Source organism: Clarias gariepinus, chromosome 8, assembly GCF_024256425.1.
Source record: "Clarias gariepinus isolate MV-2021 ecotype Netherlands chromosome 8, CGAR_prim_01v2, whole genome shotgun sequence".
In the NCBI taxonomy this organism is placed as follows: Eukaryota; Metazoa; Chordata; class Actinopteri; order Siluriformes; family Clariidae; genus Clarias; species Clarias gariepinus.
In genome coordinates this window covers 17,381,830-17,401,570 of record NC_071107.1, presented here as the reverse complement: position 1 = coordinate 17,401,570, position 19,741 = coordinate 17,381,830, and the positions used below count along the sequence as shown (strand labels likewise).

General features: G+C 38.4%; 3 protein-coding genes across 5 annotated transcripts in view; 2 read left to right on the top strand and 1 right to left on the bottom strand.

Moving 5' to 3' along the window:
• The first annotated feature begins 361 nt into the window (after positions 1–361).
• sar1ab (secretion associated, Ras related GTPase 1Ab) lies at positions 362–3,811 on the top strand. 3 transcript variants are annotated; one of them, XM_053501353.1, is made up of 7 exons: positions 362–636; positions 1,604–1,675; positions 1,795–1,914; positions 2,068–2,133; positions 2,279–2,382; positions 3,035–3,166; positions 3,585–3,811. In XM_053501353.1, exons 2-7 carry the CDS (start codon positions 1,618–1,620, stop codon positions 3,699–3,701), a joined length of 597 nt encoding a protein of 198 aa, XP_053357328.1. In that variant the 5' UTR covers positions 362–636; positions 1,604–1,617; the 3' UTR covers positions 3,702–3,811. The 3 variants fall into 3 exon arrangements, with proteins under 3 accessions (XP_053357328.1, XP_053357327.1, XP_053357329.1); XM_053501352.1 differs by having other exon boundaries at positions 363–559; XM_053501354.1 differs by lacking the exons at positions 362–636; positions 1,604–1,675 and having other exon boundaries at positions 1,812–1,918.
• Positions 3,812–5,241: 1,430 nt separating this feature from the next.
• Positions 5,242–9,611, top strand: tysnd1 (trypsin like peroxisomal matrix peptidase 1). The gene is made up of 4 exons (XM_053501271.1): positions 5,242–6,591; positions 7,096–7,226; positions 7,554–7,739; positions 8,045–9,611. Exons 1-4 carry the CDS (start codon positions 5,543–5,545, stop codon positions 8,245–8,247), a joined length of 1,569 nt encoding a protein of 522 aa, XP_053357246.1. The 5' UTR covers positions 5,242–5,542; the 3' UTR covers positions 8,248–9,611.
• Positions 9,612–10,919: 1,308 nt separating this feature from the next.
• spock2 (SPARC (osteonectin), cwcv and kazal like domains proteoglycan 2) overlaps positions 10,920–19,741 on the bottom strand; it is a 31,283-nt gene continuing 22,461 nt past the window's right edge. Inside the window, exons 8-10 of the mRNA XM_053501369.1 lie at positions 14,626–14,688; positions 13,661–13,798; positions 10,920–13,016 (exon numbers count right to left, since the gene is read on the bottom strand). Of these exons, the coding sequence (XP_053357344.1) occupies positions 12,871–13,016; positions 13,661–13,798; positions 14,626–14,688 (347 nt within the window). The 3' untranslated portion in view covers positions 10,920–12,870. The remainder of the gene's footprint in view (positions 13,017–13,660; positions 13,799–14,625; positions 14,689–19,741) is intronic.

Genomic DNA, 19,741 nt, shown 5'->3' with positions numbered 1-19,741 from the left:
AAGGAATATATGTTTTGGAAGACAAGTGTACATTTCTTCTACTTTAAAAACATTCGGGACACCCCTCAGTGCTGCTTGTTAGGATTAACAGTTGTTAGGATTTGGCAGGTTGATTTATACACCACACACACAGGTGTACCTGGAGCTTCTACAATGGGTTGGTCATGGGGTTAGAGCTGATGAGAGCACCTTGTGCCACCCAACCCTCTTTAAAGTATAACACGATGAGTGAGAATACTCCTCCGCGCTAAGATGGCACTGGCCAGCCTTTAGGTTCACGCTCGTTTTAAACGCACATGCACGAAGAGCTGCTGATTGACATTACCTTGTATTACTTTGCACATGTCTGTTTCCACCACACGAGGGCGCTGTTCACATGCTCCGTTAGCGCATACCCGAGCGCAGTCGGCTTGTTTACTTGACGCATTTAGATAGAAATTTGCGAATGTAGCTTTCAGTCAGTATTGACACTTATAGCAGTGAATCGTGGCTAAAGCAGAGATACCGAAAAGGCTGAGGAGGTTTCGGTGACCGAGCTGACGGGGTGACACTCACAGAGGTGGGTTTCTGCTGGAACTGGAGGGGAGTGTGCTCCATGTTAGACTGGCGGACCTTTATAGTCTATATCGACCACAGGTAGTTCAAACAGTCCTGATGGGATTATCCACGACGTGTGTTTTGCACGATTTAATGACTAGTATAAGCAATAACATTTGTGTTGTTGCTTGCTCTCCATTGCGCTCTCTCTATATATAGGCTGATCAAAGCGGCTGGTCTGGGATCAGTCGGCCACAGCGTTATAGTCCTGTTTTAAAGCCTGGCTAATGATATGTTCTCACTAATACTCTCTCCTCAACGGGTGACGTGAGCGCAGAAATAGTTTATTAATTGTACGTCATGTTACGTTTAGCACACTACGCTGAAATGGTGTAGCAAACGCAGTCTGTTTGGGTTTGTCCTCATGGTGAGGAGCTCTCGGCCATTTGAGTGACATTTATGGGTGCGTGCGTTCGTGCGCGCGCGCGCGCATGCATGCGTTTATAATTTACTGGGGACCCGGTGTCTCCACTAGGATAGGAATACTTAACAATTTAGACGTCGTGGGGACATTTTAAATTATATACATCCAAAATTATAATATATACAGTATATTATATATCATTCGTTAGCTCATATTAATTATACTAAGGAATACTGATTATTTCAGTTGAAAGTCCTCACAAGGATAGAAAAACATACGTGTGTGTGTGTGTGTGTGTGTGTATTCTATTGGTCCATGGTGTCAGGTTCATTTGTAAAAATAGTTGGCTGCTAAACAGTGTTGCATCTGTAGACATAGTGTAATGAATTTAGTGGACTCTGCAAAACATTCACAATGTATTAATAAACACTATAGCTAGTGTGTGTGTGTGTGTGTGTGTGTGTGTTTAAATGCATTGTTTTGGGATGTATGAAAATCATGGATCTATGCCACTGCTCACATTTTAACCTGATTCTGTCAATTAAACTATGCCACTGTGCAAACCTCAAATCATTGCACAGGTATTTATGAATTATTGGTACTGTTATATGTGCTTGGTTTCTGTTTTTTATTTGTTTTCAGGGAACAGCAACAGAATGTCTTCCATATTTAATTGGATCTACAGAGGATTCAGTAGTGTGTTGCAAATATTAGGTAATGTATTACGAATGAGACTGTCATGTCTTTAGAGCCGTCCGTACCATTAAGCTATTGACATCAATACTAACAGCTGTAAGAAACCTTTGATTGTTTTTCACCCGTTCTCCCTTTAGGACTGTATAAAAAGACGGGAAAACTGGTTTTCCTTGGATTAGACAATGCAGGAAAAACAACATTATTGCACATGCTTAAGGACGACCGACTCGGGCAGCACGTGCCGACACTGCATCCGAGTCAGTATGAATTGTTGCTCATTTGTGCTGCACGGACACACTATTTGCGATATTTGGAGGGAGAGGCTAGAAGATATTTTAGTAGGCATAACATTAAACCTGATCATCTTGGTTGGTGGCATGAATTTGTGTTTGTTTTGTTATTTGTGTTAGCTTCGGAAGAGTTGACCATTGCTGGGATGACATTCACTACGTTTGACCTGGGTGGGCATGCACAAGGTAACCATGGTGATCCATTAAACCATCTAAAATGTTTAAGTATTATTTATCGTGTTAGTGTACACTTAATACTCAGATTACACAGATAAACACAGATTACTGCTTTACACCTTTGCAAATACATTTTGTTCTTCTATTTGTACAGCAAGAAGAGTTTGGAAAAATTACTTACCAGCTATAAATGGAATTGTCTACCTTGTGGATTGTGCTGACCATGAGCGCCTAAATGAGGCTAAAGTCGAACTAGATGTAAGCTATTATTATTATTGTTATTATTTGTATTATTATTACAAAAATTTTGTTCAAGGCTGTCTTAAATTAAAATTGCATGTAAGTACACTACAATAGGTTTTGGTTGTTATAAAATTCTTGCTCAGCAACCATGAAGTTTGTCCCCTAGAAGACGAGTACAATGTCAGTAACCCTTGTTCTTTGCAAAAATGTACCAAGCTTAAGTCTAGTTGGTATCTTTTCAAAGTTACAGGGTATTTAGTACCGATTTAAATATTTTCTTTCCCTAAAACTAGTCTAATTCTCCTTAGCCATATGTCTAGTTCCAGGGGAAGAAAAAAAATTAGTTTGTACTAATGACACTAACTTTGAAAGATACCAACTTATTTTGGCTGGACTATGGAAATGCATTTTTGCATTAATTTTGCCTCAATTATTTATATTGTACTCGCGTTCTGGGTTCCAAACTTTACAATCAGTATGCAGAGCTGGAATATTTGCAACGACCAAGACCTATGGTAATGTCTATATTTACCTCAGCTTTGATTTAAGGCAGATTTGAAAAATAATTTCCTTTTAATTATTTTATTTTATCATCTTTTATTTTCTCCTACCGAGCCATGATTTGTATAACAACTCCAACAGGACAACTTTCTGTTTAAAATTTTAGGCCCTGCTAACAGATGAAACCATATCCAATGTGCCAATCCTTATTTTGGGAAATAAAATTGATCGACCAGGAGCAATAAGTGAAGATGCACTGAGAGTAACATTTGGCCTGCATGGACACACTACTGGGAAGGTAGAAAATTAACAAACATTTAATGCTTGGGCCCTGGTGATATTTGTTTTTTTAGGTATGTTTTCAGTATTTTTCTTAAACGAAAAAAGTGTGTGAATGTGTAAATGTAAAAGGCCAGGGTTCTCTTCTGTGCCAGTGTCCCAAACCCAGCCACTGGGGTTGCAGGATACCCTTAAAGCCAGGGAGGGTGCTCGGCACATAAACCCAAATAAAATACGTTGATCTTAAATGACGCTGTGGCGACCCCTAATGGGAGCAGCTGAAATAACAACATGTATATTTTACATTAGAACTGACACAATTCTGGAATGCTTTTAATAGAAAGTTTTTTTCTTATTATAGTGATAGAATTGCCTTACTATTTGATTTTTTTCTTTATTTGAAAGAATTGTTTCTAATTATTTATTGTTATCTTCAGGGGAATGTGGCACTAAAAGAGCTGAACATGAGGCCAATGGAAGTTTTCATGTGCAGCGTGTTGAAAAGGCAAGGATACGGGGATGGTTTCCGATGGCTTTCTCAGTACATTGACTAACTGGTTAAGACCCAATAGACACTCCAAATCTGCTTGACCCTATTTATTAAAGGTTTGACTCAGGAGAAATGAATTATTTAAAATGGAAATAAAAACAGACAGTTATTCTAGTAGTTTTTTTTTATTGTGCCAAAAAACCCACATCCTCCAAAAATACAGTTGTGTAGTCTCAAAGGACAAAAATAACAAGTTGAATAATTTCTCCTTTTAAAAAAGGAGGAAACAATATGGTACATGTTGGGGCGGAGGATTTTAGTATATATGCTATTACATTTAGGTTTTGTTGAGTCTTTCCACTTTGCATATATTTTCCGTTACACTTAAAAATGCATTGCACATGTTTTACTTAATGGGAAAAGTGAATATTTGCAATCATATGGAAATAAACCAATTGATATATGAAATACGGTGCAATAACAGTTATGTAGCTCGCATGTGCTTGATTTTTATTTTTGAATACTATTAACATCAATGTGCCTTAATGAGTGCGGCCTGGTATCAAGAACTGATTATTTCTGTACTTAGTATTTTTGATCGTCAATTACAGTTGACATAAATGTTGAATGAATGAGAGAACATAAGCAGCACAATAATAACCTTTTATAGGAAAAGCACTTGTGAAATATAGACTGCCACTTTTCACATTTGTAAATATACATGCTTTCATCTTTTAAAAATCATATAGCTTAAAAACATTAAAGGCACAATTTTCATGGCATATTTTGGAGTAGACAAAAATAAAAGTTAATATTTTGAATTTTCATATGTTGTCTGTACTTTGTTCTGGCAGGATTTGGGATAAGGTTGTTTACATTTTTCATTTTTTATTGAAAGTATGGTAACACACAACACAACCAAAAACACCTGACCATCGCATCCACATGTGGGGGTTCCCAAAAACAGATTCACCAAATCTAAAGCACAAAGTTGATTTACAGCTTCCCTTCACTGGAGATGAGGGCCCCAAAAATGTTCCAGCATGACAATGTTCCTGTGCGCAAAAAAAAAAAAAAAAAAAAAAAACGGGTTTCATGAAGACATGTTTTGCCATGGTTGGAGTAGAGGATCCCAAGTGTCCTGCACAGAGCCCTGACCTCAACCTAGCTGTGATGAAATAGAAAGCTGAACCCCATGGCCTCCTCAACCATCATCAGTGAATAACGTCACTAGTGCTTTTGTGGCAAAATGAGCACAAAGCAAAGTAGGACTTAATATCATACGGGGTGTGCAAATGGTTTGATGGGCAGGTGTCCACAAACTTTAGGCCATACGGTGTACATTGGTGTGAGAACTTATTAAATATTTGCGTGTTATTCTCATGAACAAGAGCGTTGTAAAAAAAAAAATAATAATAATAATAAACGAGACTTACACAACGTAAAAGTTTAATCTAAAACCATTAGGTTTTGATCCTGCTCCAATCAGCAAACAAGATACTGGTAAGTTACACTTACGGACCAATGGGAAACCACGGAGGCGTGTACAACGACCAATGAGATCAAAGCCGGAAGAGCTTTATGTCTCTTTTCAGAAACATTGACACGCTTTTAATGTCTATGCACTGACTAGCCATGTTGGCAGAGCAACAGCGTTGTGGTTTGTAGCAATGGCTGTGCTTTACATGAAATGTAAAACAGGAAGAGCTGAAGGCGTTTGACTTTGTTTATTGGTTATATTGGTGCTGTTCTTAACTCGGGTTGCTTTATTTTATCTGAGACCGAGCGAAGAAGTAAAATTAGGCGACGTGTTATTGGGTCGAAAGTTCATTTCAACGCGTGAGATGAGTTCAGATTAATTCTGTATTTTAGAATATTTTATTTGACAGGGTATATAAAAAAAGAATGTCTATCGAGGAGATGTGTTGTGTTGTCACTGTTTCTGAGAGCAGCTGCAGTGAGAAGAAGCAGCCGAGTGGAAATCCTCTGAGCTGCAGTGGAGTGGTGTTGAGCTATCAGTCAGGACTTGTGCTCTGCAGCGGGATGCTGCTCTCGCCTTTCCTACGAAATAAAGATTGTATACGTCAAAACCTCACTATGTTAAGTCCTTATGAATTTAGCAACAAAATTCAGGTTTACATAGATCACATAGACGGAAAGGTGAACCAATGCACAAGCCAGAGGTCCATGCCACTGATGTGCCACAGACCTGCTGAGCTACTCATGATGATTAACTGCATGGAGTTCCAGGAAGCTTTTCAAAAGCTGTTTGCTGACTCTGATCAGTGGAAGTTTACTGATTGTAATGAGGACAATGAAATCATCTATGACTCGAATTTCATGAGTTGGTTTGCAGTGCTGAAAATGACCACAAATACCCATGTTGATCCTGTGCCTTGGTTACAGAGTACAGTGCTTACAAAGGGATGTTCTGTCCTGGCGTGTGGGTCTCCGTTTGGTTCTTTCTGTCCAGATCTTTTCATGAGCACACTGAGCAAAGGCATCGTGAGCAACCTGGCTGGAAAGGAGAATGCATTGATCTTGACAGATGCCCGTTGTCTGCCTGGCACTCAAGGAGGAGGCCTTTTTGTTAGTGATGGAGATGCATCATATCTTGTGGGCTTGATTGCTTCACCGCTGTGTTGGAAGTCAAATGAGTGGATCGGTCTGACTTTAGTGTGTTCTCTGCATTTAATTTTGAAAAACATGTTACAGACTGTAAACTCTCTTCAGTTGCTGAGGGAGATATCAACACCCTCATTCAGTGATCTCCATTGCGTCCCTCTTGATGCACGTAAAACATCTGAAAAGGGAAAATACCCCATGGTGGTTGTAGTTGAATGTGGACAAGTTTGGGGTTCTGGAATTGTGTTAAATCATCATTTAGTGTTAACATGCAGACATGTTGTGAATGGGAGAGAATTTCCTGAAGTCACATTCAACTTTAGTCAGAGGTACTGTGATACATTTTCCCCTATACATTTTTAAAATAAAGTATATTTTACGCCGATCAGCCTTAACATTAAAATGCAAACCATTACGCCCAATATTGTGTTGCTTCCCCGTGTGCTGCCAGGCCAACTCTGGACCCTAGGGCAGTGGCTCCACAGGATCTCTGGAAATGTGCTGTAGTTTCTGGCACTGGGACGTTAGTGTACGGTGGTATGGGCGATGCAGGGTGGACACTGATTGTTCTGATAACTTTGTCATTGCCAGCGTTGACCTTTATTAGCAATTGGTGCTACACTAGATTTTTTTTTTTGCGATCGGACATACAGGCTGGCCTCCGTTCCCCCAGGCATAGATAAGCCCTGGGCTCCCATTTTCCTGTCACCAGTTAACTGGTCTATAATTGATAACCAATATTATTTAATTGGCCTGGTCGGTGGTATTGTAGCTGATCGGTTTAAACAACTGTGATAATTGATAAATATAAACTTTTTATTTTTTCCCTTTAGACCTCAGACTGTAAAAAGTAGAGTGCTGTATTCTACAAAGGAATCCTCTCCTTATGATATTGCTATTGTGCAGCTTCAAGAGCCTTTCTCAAATGTCACAGTGCCACAGTTATGCACCAGTTGTTTGCCGGGTAAGAAAATAGTTAATGTGACTAATTGCATTTTAACTGATAACCAAGTCATTCTCACATTTTTGTAGTTCTCTCTTTCCCCTTTCCCTTGCTCTTTTCCTGTAAATATTTCCTGTTTTATGTTGTAAATTAAATGAGATAAATACTGTGTGGAGGATATTTTGTGTTTTTTTTTATATGAATTTTAAACTAGTGGAACCAAAGCTCCTAATATATATATATATATATATATATATATATATATATGTGTATGGAATAATTTCAAATGAATTACAAAATGAAATTAAATTGTTTATCGGCTGGATAAAAGATTATTCCTGTTTCTAGGAGAAGATGTGCTTGTACTGGGATATGGAGCTTTAGGGAAAACCTGTGGCCCCTCACTGACCTCAGGGATACTCTCCAGAGTTGTCCACCTGCGAAACAAGCCAGTGATGCTACAGACAACTTGTGCTGTGAATTGTGGAGCCAGTGGTGGAGCTGTTGTTCGTGCCAAAACGGGCGAGTTGTTGGGTAACAGTGACTTTAAACAACCTCATTCTATGTGCATGCAATTGCACAATTGAATCAGTCCATCACTACTTATTTTAATTTCTTAATTTTTTTCTGTCAACATAGAATTTAATTTCATCAGTTATGGATGGAGTTTTCTGATTTAATCTGTAGGGGGCATCATTTAACCAATATGAAGTTTATAGCAAAAGTATACCAGAAGTCACATACTGACTTTAAAAAAAGGACAAGTTTAAGTTGCAATGTGGAAGTTATATCAATCTTAATAAATACTAAAATGCTTTTTTTTTTTTTTTTTTATCCAGGTATTGTGTCCAGTAATACAAGAGACTTCGCAGCCAAGGTCACATATCCCCATTTGAACTTCAGCATCCCAGTTTCTGTGTTTGAGCCTCTTCTGAGTAGATTTGCACAGACACAAGACCCTGCTGTTTTTCAGGAATTGGACAGTGCAGAGGATGAGATCAAGAGAGTGTGGAGACTTCAGATTTCTCAAAGTAAGCTGTGAATATGCTGATCTGCCATAAAAAATAATTGAACCACCTGCCTCATATTATGTAGCTCTCAATCGTCAAGGCATGGACTCCGCTGTGGTATCTGGCACCAAGCTTTTAGCAGCAGATCCTTTGAGTCTTGTTTGATGGGAGGTCGGCCACCATGGATCAAACTTTTTTGTCCCAGCAGATTCCTGCATAAGCTTGATGAATTTGAGAACTGGGGAGTTTGAAAGCCAAATTAACACCTTGAACATTTTATCATGGTCCTTAAACCATTCCTGAACAATATTCGCAGCGTGGCAGGGTGCATTATCTTGCTAAAAGAGGCCATTACCATTAGGTAATATTGTTGCCTTAAAGGAGTGTACTTGGTTTACAACAATGTTTAGGTAGGTGGTATGTGTTGGAGTAACATCCCCATGAATTACAGGACCCAAAGATTGCCAGCAGGGAATCATTTCCCAGAGCTTCACACTAACGCTACATCCTGGTACCAGCTCTTCCCCAAGAATGGGACACACACATGCTCGGCCATCCACATTATGTAAAAGTGAATGTGATTCATCAGACCAGACCACTCATTGCTCTATGTTCATTTCTGATGCTCATGCACCTCATGTAGGTGCTTTTAATAATAGACATTGGTCAGAATGTACTGATCTGTGATTTGACTGATCTGTGACTATGCTGCTCGATATACAGCATGCTGTGGTGCACCGTATGTTCTGACACATTTACAGTGCAGAAAAAGCATTAATTTTCAAATTGTCAGGTACAACTATGTACCTGAAAAACTAGTCTTCACTCTCCATGTGCACCAGTGAGCCTTGTGTATATAAGACCCTGTCACAGGCACTAGTTGTACTTTCTTGGGAAACTTTTAGTAGGTACTGACCACTGCATACATTGAGTATCCCTCAAGAGAAGTCATTTTGGGGATGCTCTGACCCAGTCGTCTAAATTTACTGTTTGGCCTTCGGTAAAATTGATCTTTATGATTTTCCTGCTTATAATCCAATCATCTTTGCAATTTTATTGTTCACTTGCTGCCTAATGTATCCCACTCTTTGACAAGTGCTATTGTAATAAGATAACCAGTGTTGTTTACCTCTCAGTAGTTTTTATGTTATGACTGATTAGTGTGTTTGTGAGATAGAACATGTAACATTGCCATGTGCAGGCCATAGCAACAATGGCAGTAATTAGCCAACTTGTAACTGCTAAATGTTTTGTCTGCAGATCTAAAAGATTTAATTCTCTGTGAACATTACATCTAATTATAATTGATTACTACAGTGACTAATGTAATACACTGCGTATACCGCTGTTAAGATGTAAAAAAAGGTTTTAGAAATTCATAAAATGAATGAATGAATGACTGTTTTAGTGTTTTGTTTAAAGTATTTTTTATCAGAAGTCACTGAAGGTGCTCCATATTTTGCTGCTTTGACATGCATCCAACCAAATAACTTGTGCTTTATTATAACAACAGGAAATTCTGAGGGCGGCACGGTGGTGTAGTGGTTAGCACTATCACCTCGCACCTCCAGGGTCGATTCCCATCTCTGTGTGCATGGAGTTTGCATGTTCACCCTCATGCTTGGTGGGTTTCTTCCGGGTACTCCAGTTTCCTCCCATATTCCAAAGACGTGTAGGTTAGGTTAATTGGCATTCCCAAATTACCTGTAATGTGTGTGTGTGTGCGTGTGTGCGTGCATGTGTGTATGCCCTGTGATGGATTGGCACCCCGCCCAGGGTTTCTCCTGGGATAGGCTACAGGTCCCCGCAACCCTGTATACAGGATGAAGCGGTATAGATGATGAGTGAGTGAGAGTAAGTGAGGAAACTCTGAATTTTGTCTCAACATATATCTCCTTGTTCAGTTGTACAGTGGGCCAATAAATAGGTAGCCATGAAATAGATGTCAACTGTGAAGAATTGTAAATGGGAATGCCCTTAAGTGGTGTGACTCTTCATGCATATTGCTTTCAGTGTTACTTATGCTTAGGAGACACTCTGACTGAAACAAAACTGAAGTAAATCTCGGGGAAGGGGAGTCTGATTAGAAAGCAAATAAAGCCTGAAGCAGTTGTTCTTAGACTGGAGATACAAATCATGCACTATTACTCCTGCTTTCATTTTCTTTTTTTTTCCTGGCCACAGCCTATCTTATAAGAAGTCTAACTGGCTAAACGGCTCATTAATTTGATTGGAACAAAAAATTCAATTCTGGCATGTTCTGAAATGCCAGCTTTATGTTGGAATTGTGCCTAATGAAAAAAAAATATTTTTTCTTTTAATTTAAACTATTTTCAACATTTGAAATTAGTAGGAAGCAAAGCAATTTATGTTAATCAATGCTGATTCCCACCATAAAAATCATGTCTCATCCATGGCATTATAATTACCAGCTACTCGTTTGTACTCTTAGTGTTTGTAAGATAATATGCTTGAGGTATAAGGAAAGAAAGCAAAGTGAAACGCAGTCCAATTCAGTGCTATGTGGTGCTACATTTTAAGCAAACAAAGGTAACCAACTGTTTTTCAAAAACACAATGTCATAGATTGCCTGAACAGCCTGGGAGTTATTTACTGCAAAGTTTTACATCTTATCACTCAACTTAATTAACAGGAAAAGGAAATATTTAGTTTTTCCCACTCTATAAGAATGTGACTACTTACAGCTAGAACAAAAGAGAACAATCTTTGGGCCCAATGCCTTTAATCATAATTGTACTGAGCCAAAAAGATGACATATTGGGACAAAGAAACATGCAACTGAATGCAAATATAATGCAATTGCCAGGGAAAATACATTGTGTCTGTATACTCCAACTATTTACAATGATCAGTTTCTGTGACGATACAATCATACGCAAGATAATCCATATTCAGAAGTGTATCTCCTCATAGTCAGACTAGAGTGATGGGCACTCTAATGAAACGGATTAAACTTTAATCCAACTGAAAAAAAATCTTGTTATTCATTCTTACAAAGAACTACTTGTTATCTGTTGTTGATTTAAATAGAAGACAAGCATATTACATTCTATTACATCACACTCCCAATCCTGCTTAGAGCTCACAGCCTGGATCTGTCTAAATGTATTACCATACCAGATAATATCTGTGATTCACACATGCTTAAAATCTGCATGGATTATTCACAATGCCCGTGCGTCTTGTGCTGAGCATAGAAAAGCATTTTCAAACAGTGTTGTGCTCTCAAGAGGGAGTGAGTACAGTATGAATGTTTCAGTAATAATACCAATTGCACAGTGTTTACACCAAAAGACCTGTTTTTATGTGTATGATATGACTGGGGCCTGATGTCTCGCTGTTACATGACCTGATACCGTAGACAACCTGAAACCCTGTAGTCTTACATTTATACCAAGAATGTCTTAATGGTGCATGAATGAAGTTTTCCTCAATGCAAATCAAAACTATAAACCCTTGCAGCAAAAATATGTACACCTAGTAACATTACAATAGAGTCCTATTTCACCATAGCTGATGAGAGGATCTGATTAGTAGACAGACAAATAGAAAGACAGACAGGTCCCCCTGGCTGTCATCAGGTTGCGTATCTTATTCGCCATACTCCTATTCATACATATATATTTACGGTGACATACTGTTATCTCAGAGATAAAGCATTTTCCCTAGCCTACTTTTTGAGAAGATTCTGTGATAAAAATCTGAAAGTGGAGACCATGTTTTTACAAAGAGGTGCTGAGTCTCACATGATGTTGAGGGTCAAGACATTGTAGATTCGGGATAAATACCACAAAGTGCGTTTTTTTCAATAACTGTGTAAAAGGAGCCATATGTAGAATATGTCAAGTTATATGCAAAGCATCGCCTTACATTTGATACTCTGACCAACAAGAAATGCATGATGATGTTGCACAAATTTATAGACAAAGACAGGACATGCTGGTAATGATGTAACCGGGTTGTGACTAGTTATCAGAGCAGATTTGGCTTTTAAATGTATTCTTGCTGTGTTCTAACCAGTAAAACTACTTTATATGTAAATAGAATTAAATTTCTTAATGGTGTTCCCACCAAAAGTCAAGAAATTCACTCATTTGTACATTTTCACTTGAGGTCTGCCTGTATTTGTTCAAATTGAAATGCTACCATAAAATTCTGAGACTAAAAGGTACCATTTCCAAATCTATGTATGTGCATTTAGTTTATGCTTCTTGCATAAGAATAATGTGTGACGTGATATGATGAAAAGCACGCTGTATATAGCATTTGCAAAGCTCCAGTTCATCTAAAGATAGAAATGTCCAGTTACCTAGATTCCAGCTTAAGACCGCTGATGTTATTGACTTTATAAGAAGATCACAATCTTAGAACAAAAAAAACATACAACAAAAAAATGGTTCACAAGTATATATAAGATCTTTTTTTTTTTTAAACTCTTTCCCATACCCATAATTTCACTACACTTATCACAACTCGATCCCTTTCCCCCTCCCTGGCCTATGCTGAGTGGAGTGCAGTAATCAAGATGTCCAACCCTCCATTTTCCACTGTTTTGTGTCAGCAAGAGATGGAGCTGCCTCTGAATCAGTGGTCAAAGTAAAGCTATCTTGACCAGGCAACCATTTCGTTTTGGTCTACCAGATATAACCACCATCATCCATTTCTCCGATCTCCTCCTCCTCTTCTTCAGCCTCTTCTCCAGTGTCCTCTGCTTCTTTCTCTTCCTCGTCCTCCCATCCCACTCCACTGCCAAAATCCCCTGAATAGCTGGCCACTTCATCTGGGGAACACAAAGCAAATGTAAGAAAAGACGAAAGTTTCTAGAAATATTTAATAAACGAAGCTGCTGTTTAGTTCCCATCACCTAAATATGGTTTTAGCATCTAAAACAATTACAGCAAATCTATCACAAACTGCGTCATTTTCTTCTAACAAAAGCTGAGTTAAAAATCTAATTGGTTAAATTATGACAAATGACGAGCATATTGTGTGCTTAGTTATTAATAAAATCATAAAGAGAGAGTCTGAGAGGATGCAGCATGCGTTGATAACGTCCATTAAAGCAAAATGAGAAACTTACTCATGGAGAAAATGAGAATACTTCAGCTACCTGCTTTGATAGAACAAACAAGCCCTGTGGTTTTGACATTGGGCTTTTTAAATGCCTATTTTAAGCCCAGTTAGGGTATTTGTTCTTATCACCTGCAGGTCCATCACAGCCAGTAGTAATTAATCTTACAGACCTTTGTTTCAAGTGAGACAACTGCTCTTTTGGAATGGTAATGAACCTGGTCTAATGAATGTAACACTTGGTCTTCTGTCAGAGTGGTGACTGATGATTTTGTGTGTCTAAGCCATTGCAACAAAGGAGGCCTTGTGCTCCCTGTATGTGTGTTTGTGTGTCTGCACGTCGTGTGTGCTTACCACAGTCAGTGTTGCCATGGATTCTGGAGCCCATTAACTCTTCTCCATGCTGGTCCACACACCAGCACTCCCCCTTGCTTTGGTCACATTGCAACTTCCTATAATAACCATCCTCGTCACAGCTGGGGATATATGTTCCTATTATAAAAAAAAAAAAAAACATGCAGGTTCAGTTCAGACATGTGTAATGATGTATGTTCAATTTTACATCAAACAGAGCAATGTACCACAGGCAAGCTTGCAGAGCAGTCTTAGTTCTGCAAGTAACTCGTCATGTGTTCAAGCCGAACGATAGCAGTGTGTAGGGAACAACCTTCAGAAGGGCTAGCCAAATGATTATGTATTGGATGTAATTTTTTCCCCTAAAGAAACCTGCATATATACAAACATATGTAAAACAGAAAAACATGTTTTTTCCACTTCATTGCAGCTTTGAAGGTTGTGGCTAAAAGACCACTGGTGTGTATTTTAGGAGCCAAATGGAACAGATTTGCACTAAGGTGGTGATGCCAGTTTGTGGCAAGGTGTCAGGGAATGTGTGTGTGTTTGGTCACCACTGGCTGACTCCTGCATCTACAGCATGTCCTTGGAGATTCCTGCTGGCAGCAAAGTCAAACATGCAGCACTGCCCACTGCCAGCTCTGCTCTCTCCATGCTAATCCCCATGCACTGATTAGCAGCTAATCCCAGCCTCGTGCTTGTCATCTGCTTAACAAAACTCCTCCAGCATCTTCTCTGTGATGTTTGATCAGTCTGTCCTTTATCTAACTTACCTCTTGTCTTTGTAGCAGAAATCTTTGCTTTCCGCATCTAGCTAGCATGTCATTTTATTCCTGAGTCACTTAATAACCCTGTTTATTGCACCATTTTCCAGTATGTCATTTTATTTAGGTTGTCACTTTCCTTTTCCCTCCATCTGTCTGGTTCCTGACCTGAAGTGTTTTCTGCTGAATGTTCATACATACCTGGCTTCTTTTTGGCTCCTTCTTGCATTTGGATCCTCTCTAGCTCAGCCAGGCAGGGAGGCTCTGAGGAGCAAAACGATTAGAGTGTCAGAGGGAGGCAGTATGTTAATCTCCTCCAGCCAATCTCTCAGCTCCTGCACCCGCCTATGATAAAATTGACTTTGTACAGTTCCCCTCCCATTACAGCAGCTCTATTTAAATCATACTTTGATATGTGTATATTTTTTTTACAAAGATATTGATTGATAGACTTTTATAATCCTTACAATTACAAATACAAAAAAGCATAGAGAAAATCCTAAAATTAAATATAACTGATAAAACTGTCATCATTCTAAATAAAAAAAAAACTTACATAATTTTAGGGTGCACTAGAGAAAACATACTTTTTCTTTAGCTTATATTAATAAAGCATTTATAAAATCATGCAAATACAAACCAATTGCTTCGGTTAATGTTCACATTAAATATCAGAATGAGGGAAAAACATAAACCTTGTGACTGTATGATTGTTGGTATCAGACATGGGCTGGTTTGAAAAATTTTAGATATTACTGATCTTGGATTTTCCGATACAACAGTCTATAGAGATTACACACAGAATTTTTGATCTAGTGAAGGATGGTTGTGTGGGAAGAAATGCCAGACGATGGTAGAAGTTGGAAGACAATGCCTAGACTGATTCAAACGAATTGGTGTACAAAACTCAAATAACCACTCTTTACAACTATGATGGGCACAAAATCATCACAGAATGCACAACACATCGAACCTTAAGGTAGATGGGCTACACCATGACCACATTTGGTTCCATTCCTGTCAGCCAAGGACAGGAATCTGAAGCTAAACTAGGGTGTAAAATCAGCAAACAGATGAGTGATGCACACTGCCTGGTCAAAACAGTCACACGCTCTACGATTTCATCCAGTCACATTTAGCTTTGGTTACAGAACACAATGTGGTTTACTGTTCATGTATAAAAATGATTCTTCACACTCCCAGAACCACTCTTTCACAATTTGAGTTCTGAAATATGCCTGTGCCATCAGGGAAGAAAGACCCCACAGATATGATAACATGGTGATTCAGTCCATTCAGGTCAACAGCTGACTTAATTTTACTGCCACATAACGTTGCTGAAAATAGACCTGACAAGCTGAAGCAACCCCAGATCATAACCCCCAGATTGAACAGTGGAACAGGGTGAGTCTGGACTCATCAAACCCAATGTTATTTTCAGATAGTGTATAATTTCTTTCTTTAACAGTGAACTGTGTAGTGACCGTTTTAAATTTAACAAACAAAAATGTCCAAATGCTGATTATCTTAAGCTTGTATATACAGTATAACTCATTTAAAAGTAAGACAGTTTACTTTGCTTATTTCTGATGCTGTGTGCAGGCATGTTAATTTGTAAACAGGGAAAAAACTCATATTCGTATAGCAATTTGTATAGTAAATTTGAATACTCCATTTAAGTAAGCTTTACTGCTTTTTCTTCTAGTGAAGCACTGAAATTACTATTTTTTCAATATCCATTATTTGTATTATATTTCCCTTTTGTGTTTTTCTTTTTGTTGTTGTTGCTTTTTTTGCTTTTCTTATGGTTATAGATAATTTACTGCCCACTTTATTAGGAACATCAATGTAAATATCCAAACAGCTAATCTTGTGTCTGGGTCACAATTTATAAAAATGTGTAGACTCGGGTCAAGAGCCTCAGTTAATGTTTACATCAAACATCAGACTGGGGAAAAAGTGTGATCTCTGGGAATTTAACGGTTCCATGAGTTGTTGTTGGTTTGTGTATTTTAGAAACTGAATATTTAAAAAAAAGATCATATACAACGGGCTTTAGAGGAGCTTGACCAGACTCGTCTGAGCTGACAGGATCACTCTTTACAACTATGATAAGTAGAAAAGCGTCTTAACGTGTACAAAACATCAAACCTTAGGGTAAACGGTCTACAAGAGCTAAAGATAACATCAGGTTCCTCTTCAGTCAACCAAAAACAGAAATCTATGGCTAGCACAGGAACTCATTGCTAAAACTTGAAAATTAAAGACCTTGGTGGGTCTACAACATGATAGGCTCAGATTTCAATTGTTGGCTGACAACAATGTCGTCTTCTGCTGTTGTAGACTATGTATCTCAAGGTTAGATATGCTGTCCATGCTGAGTGATTATATGAGTTACTGTATCCTACCTGGAAACTTCAAACAGCGTGGCCATTTTCCTCTGACCTGTCTTATCAATAACACGTGGCCACCCACACAACTGTCATTCACTCAATTTATTTTTTACCACACTTTTCTTTATAATCTCTATACGCTGTTATGTGTAAAAATTCCAGGAGATTGGGATATTCTAAAACACTCAAACCAGCCCATCTGAAAGTCATGCCATAATCAAAGTCAGATATAACAGTTTTTATATTCAGTCTGTTGTCTAAACATTCCCTAAAGCTCTTGACCTATATCCGCATTGTTGTTTGCATTGTGCTGCTGTAATTTTACAAGATGTAAAGGTCTTCTTAATAAAGTAGAAAGTGAGTGTATGAGCGTGTAAGTCCAAGTGAAGCATGACATAATAAATTTGCATTTACTTATTTATTTATTTATTCGAAATACTCCTTGTGACTTTAAGAATTTTGACATATACGCTTTAGATGAAAAATGTGTTCATACAACCTTTTTTTTTTTGCAATTAAAAAAAAAATAAACCTAAGGATTTATTGATTAAATACGAGCCCACTTATAAAAAAGTAAAAGTCAAGGATCAGTACTTGGTGTCTATGCCCTTAAAGTCTTAAACATGCTGAATTTCTGTCAGGCTGTTTAGGCTCCAGAGTGATTCAGGCTAAGCAGGTTGTCAACAAACAACAGGATGTTTATGTTCCTCCCCATCAGGGACAGTCTGAGGAGGAAAAAGCATGACAGGCCAAAGGCAAATACACATGCCTCAGGAGAGGTGACAGTGCTTATTTAGAATCAAATAAAAGTAAAACTGGCCTTATGTGTGTGTGTTGTTCAGTGCACACAGTGCAGAGATTCTTCTCTGTGCCGTTCCTGTATTAGCGGGTGGAACATATGGTTGTTTTTGTAAAACGGTCTCATCCTGCTCCATGGCACAGGCTAGGCATGCTAACTCCCCCACAACCCCACCCACCCCGAACACACACACACACACACACACACACAGTGAAAAGGAGTAGTGAGCTAGTGCTACCAATATGTATTATACCCCACTGACAAACACACGCATACAAAACGGGATTTCCCTCAGCAAACACCACAGTGCCAGCCACACGCAAAACAGCTGCTAATCCACAATCCAATAAATCTCTTTACTTTTTAATTCTGTACAGATTGCTTGAGAAGTCTCATGCAAAGACCGTGAAAAACAGACAGAAGATATTTTTCTTTTCCTTAAACTAAATCTCTGAATATTATATTATAAAGGCCAATGCTAAGCATATCTCTCACGACCCTCGCTATCTACTCGGCTAGCAAGGGGAAACTCTGTGAGAGAGTCAAAGGCTTTGGATTACTGTAATCCAAGCATCTGACATATGGTTGAATTCAGCTATCAATTTTTTAAAATTATATTTAGAAAACCAATTTAGCCTAATCCAGTGCAGTTTGAATGAGGTATTTCAGTATTAGTGATAAGACCAGTAAGATTGCACCCGACAGACTCTTACTTTCTCACATATAGACATACTTTGGTGAAAATTTCAATTTGTCTTTCTCTACACACAAATAAAAAATGTTATTATATATACACATTACTAGTCAAAAGTTTGGACACACCTTCCCCTTAACATTGTACATTAATACTGAAGACATTTAAACTGTGAAAAAACATATAAAATGATGTAGTAAACAAAAAAATTATACAACCTAGTATATGTTTTATATGTTATTTCATTGATTTTACTTTAGATTGTCCAAAGTAGCTACATTTAGCTTTGATTTCAGATTGACACACTCATTAATTCATGTCTTCTTGCAAGCCTTAAGTTCATCAGTACAGAGGACAGGTGGATACAGAGTCTGTAGCCCTATTAGTGCTACTACATCTACTGTAAAACTCTATATTACGCCAAAAAGTACTCGGCTTAAAAGAGTAAGGACAGTCCATCAGGTCAGTGAAATGAAGGTCAGTCAAGCTAAAAAGTGCAGTTGCCAAACCCGTCAAACACTATGATGAAACTGGCCCTCATGAGGACTGTCCAAACAAGGAAAACTAAGAGCTACCTCTGCTGCAGAGGATAAGTTCATTAGAATGACCAGCCTCAGATGTATAACACCTCAGATTAGAGCGCACAAGCGCCAGACATATTTTAACATCCACACTCCAAAGGACACTGCATGAGTCAGAACCTCAAGGTCAAATTACGAAGAAAGTGTTCTTTGGAAGAACAACAAGCAGAGGAGACTTGCTTGGGCCTGGAAACACAAGAAATTGACATTAGATCAATGGGAAACTGTCCTTTGTTTTGATAAGTCCAAATTTAAGATGTTTGGTTCTAACCACCACATCTTCGTTAGACATATAGAGAGTGAACAGAGCCACACTGGTGGCACAAGGATAATCCAAAACCTACATATTGTTAAAATGTTTAATGTCATGGCTCATTGGTGTGTTTGGCTGAAAGAGATCACTGTTATCAAAAAATACTGATCACATGAAGGGATGTACCTGGTCTCTAACACTGTTTAGATAGGTGGCATCAAACTGATATCTGCATTTCTTGCCTGGAGCTAGGGTTTCTTTGCTAACTGTTGCCTGTAGCATCTCACTCCCTTCAATAACTTGTCTTTTTCCCACAGTCCCTCCTTAGACCACTGTTGGTAGATGCCCACCAATCCTGACTGAGAGCGTGTCACAAGCCTCGCAGATTGTCTGACACTGTGATATGGCTATAACAATTTGACATTTGACAAAGACGTTCAGGTCTCTAGGACTGTACACAGGATAAGTGGTTTGGAATACGGATGGATGGATAAAATTTCTTAAATTGCAACACCTGCACAAATCCTGCTGATTATATTCAGACACTGTGTTACCCTCTTTTACTGTTGCTATTTTTACAAAGCACACAGTGATCTA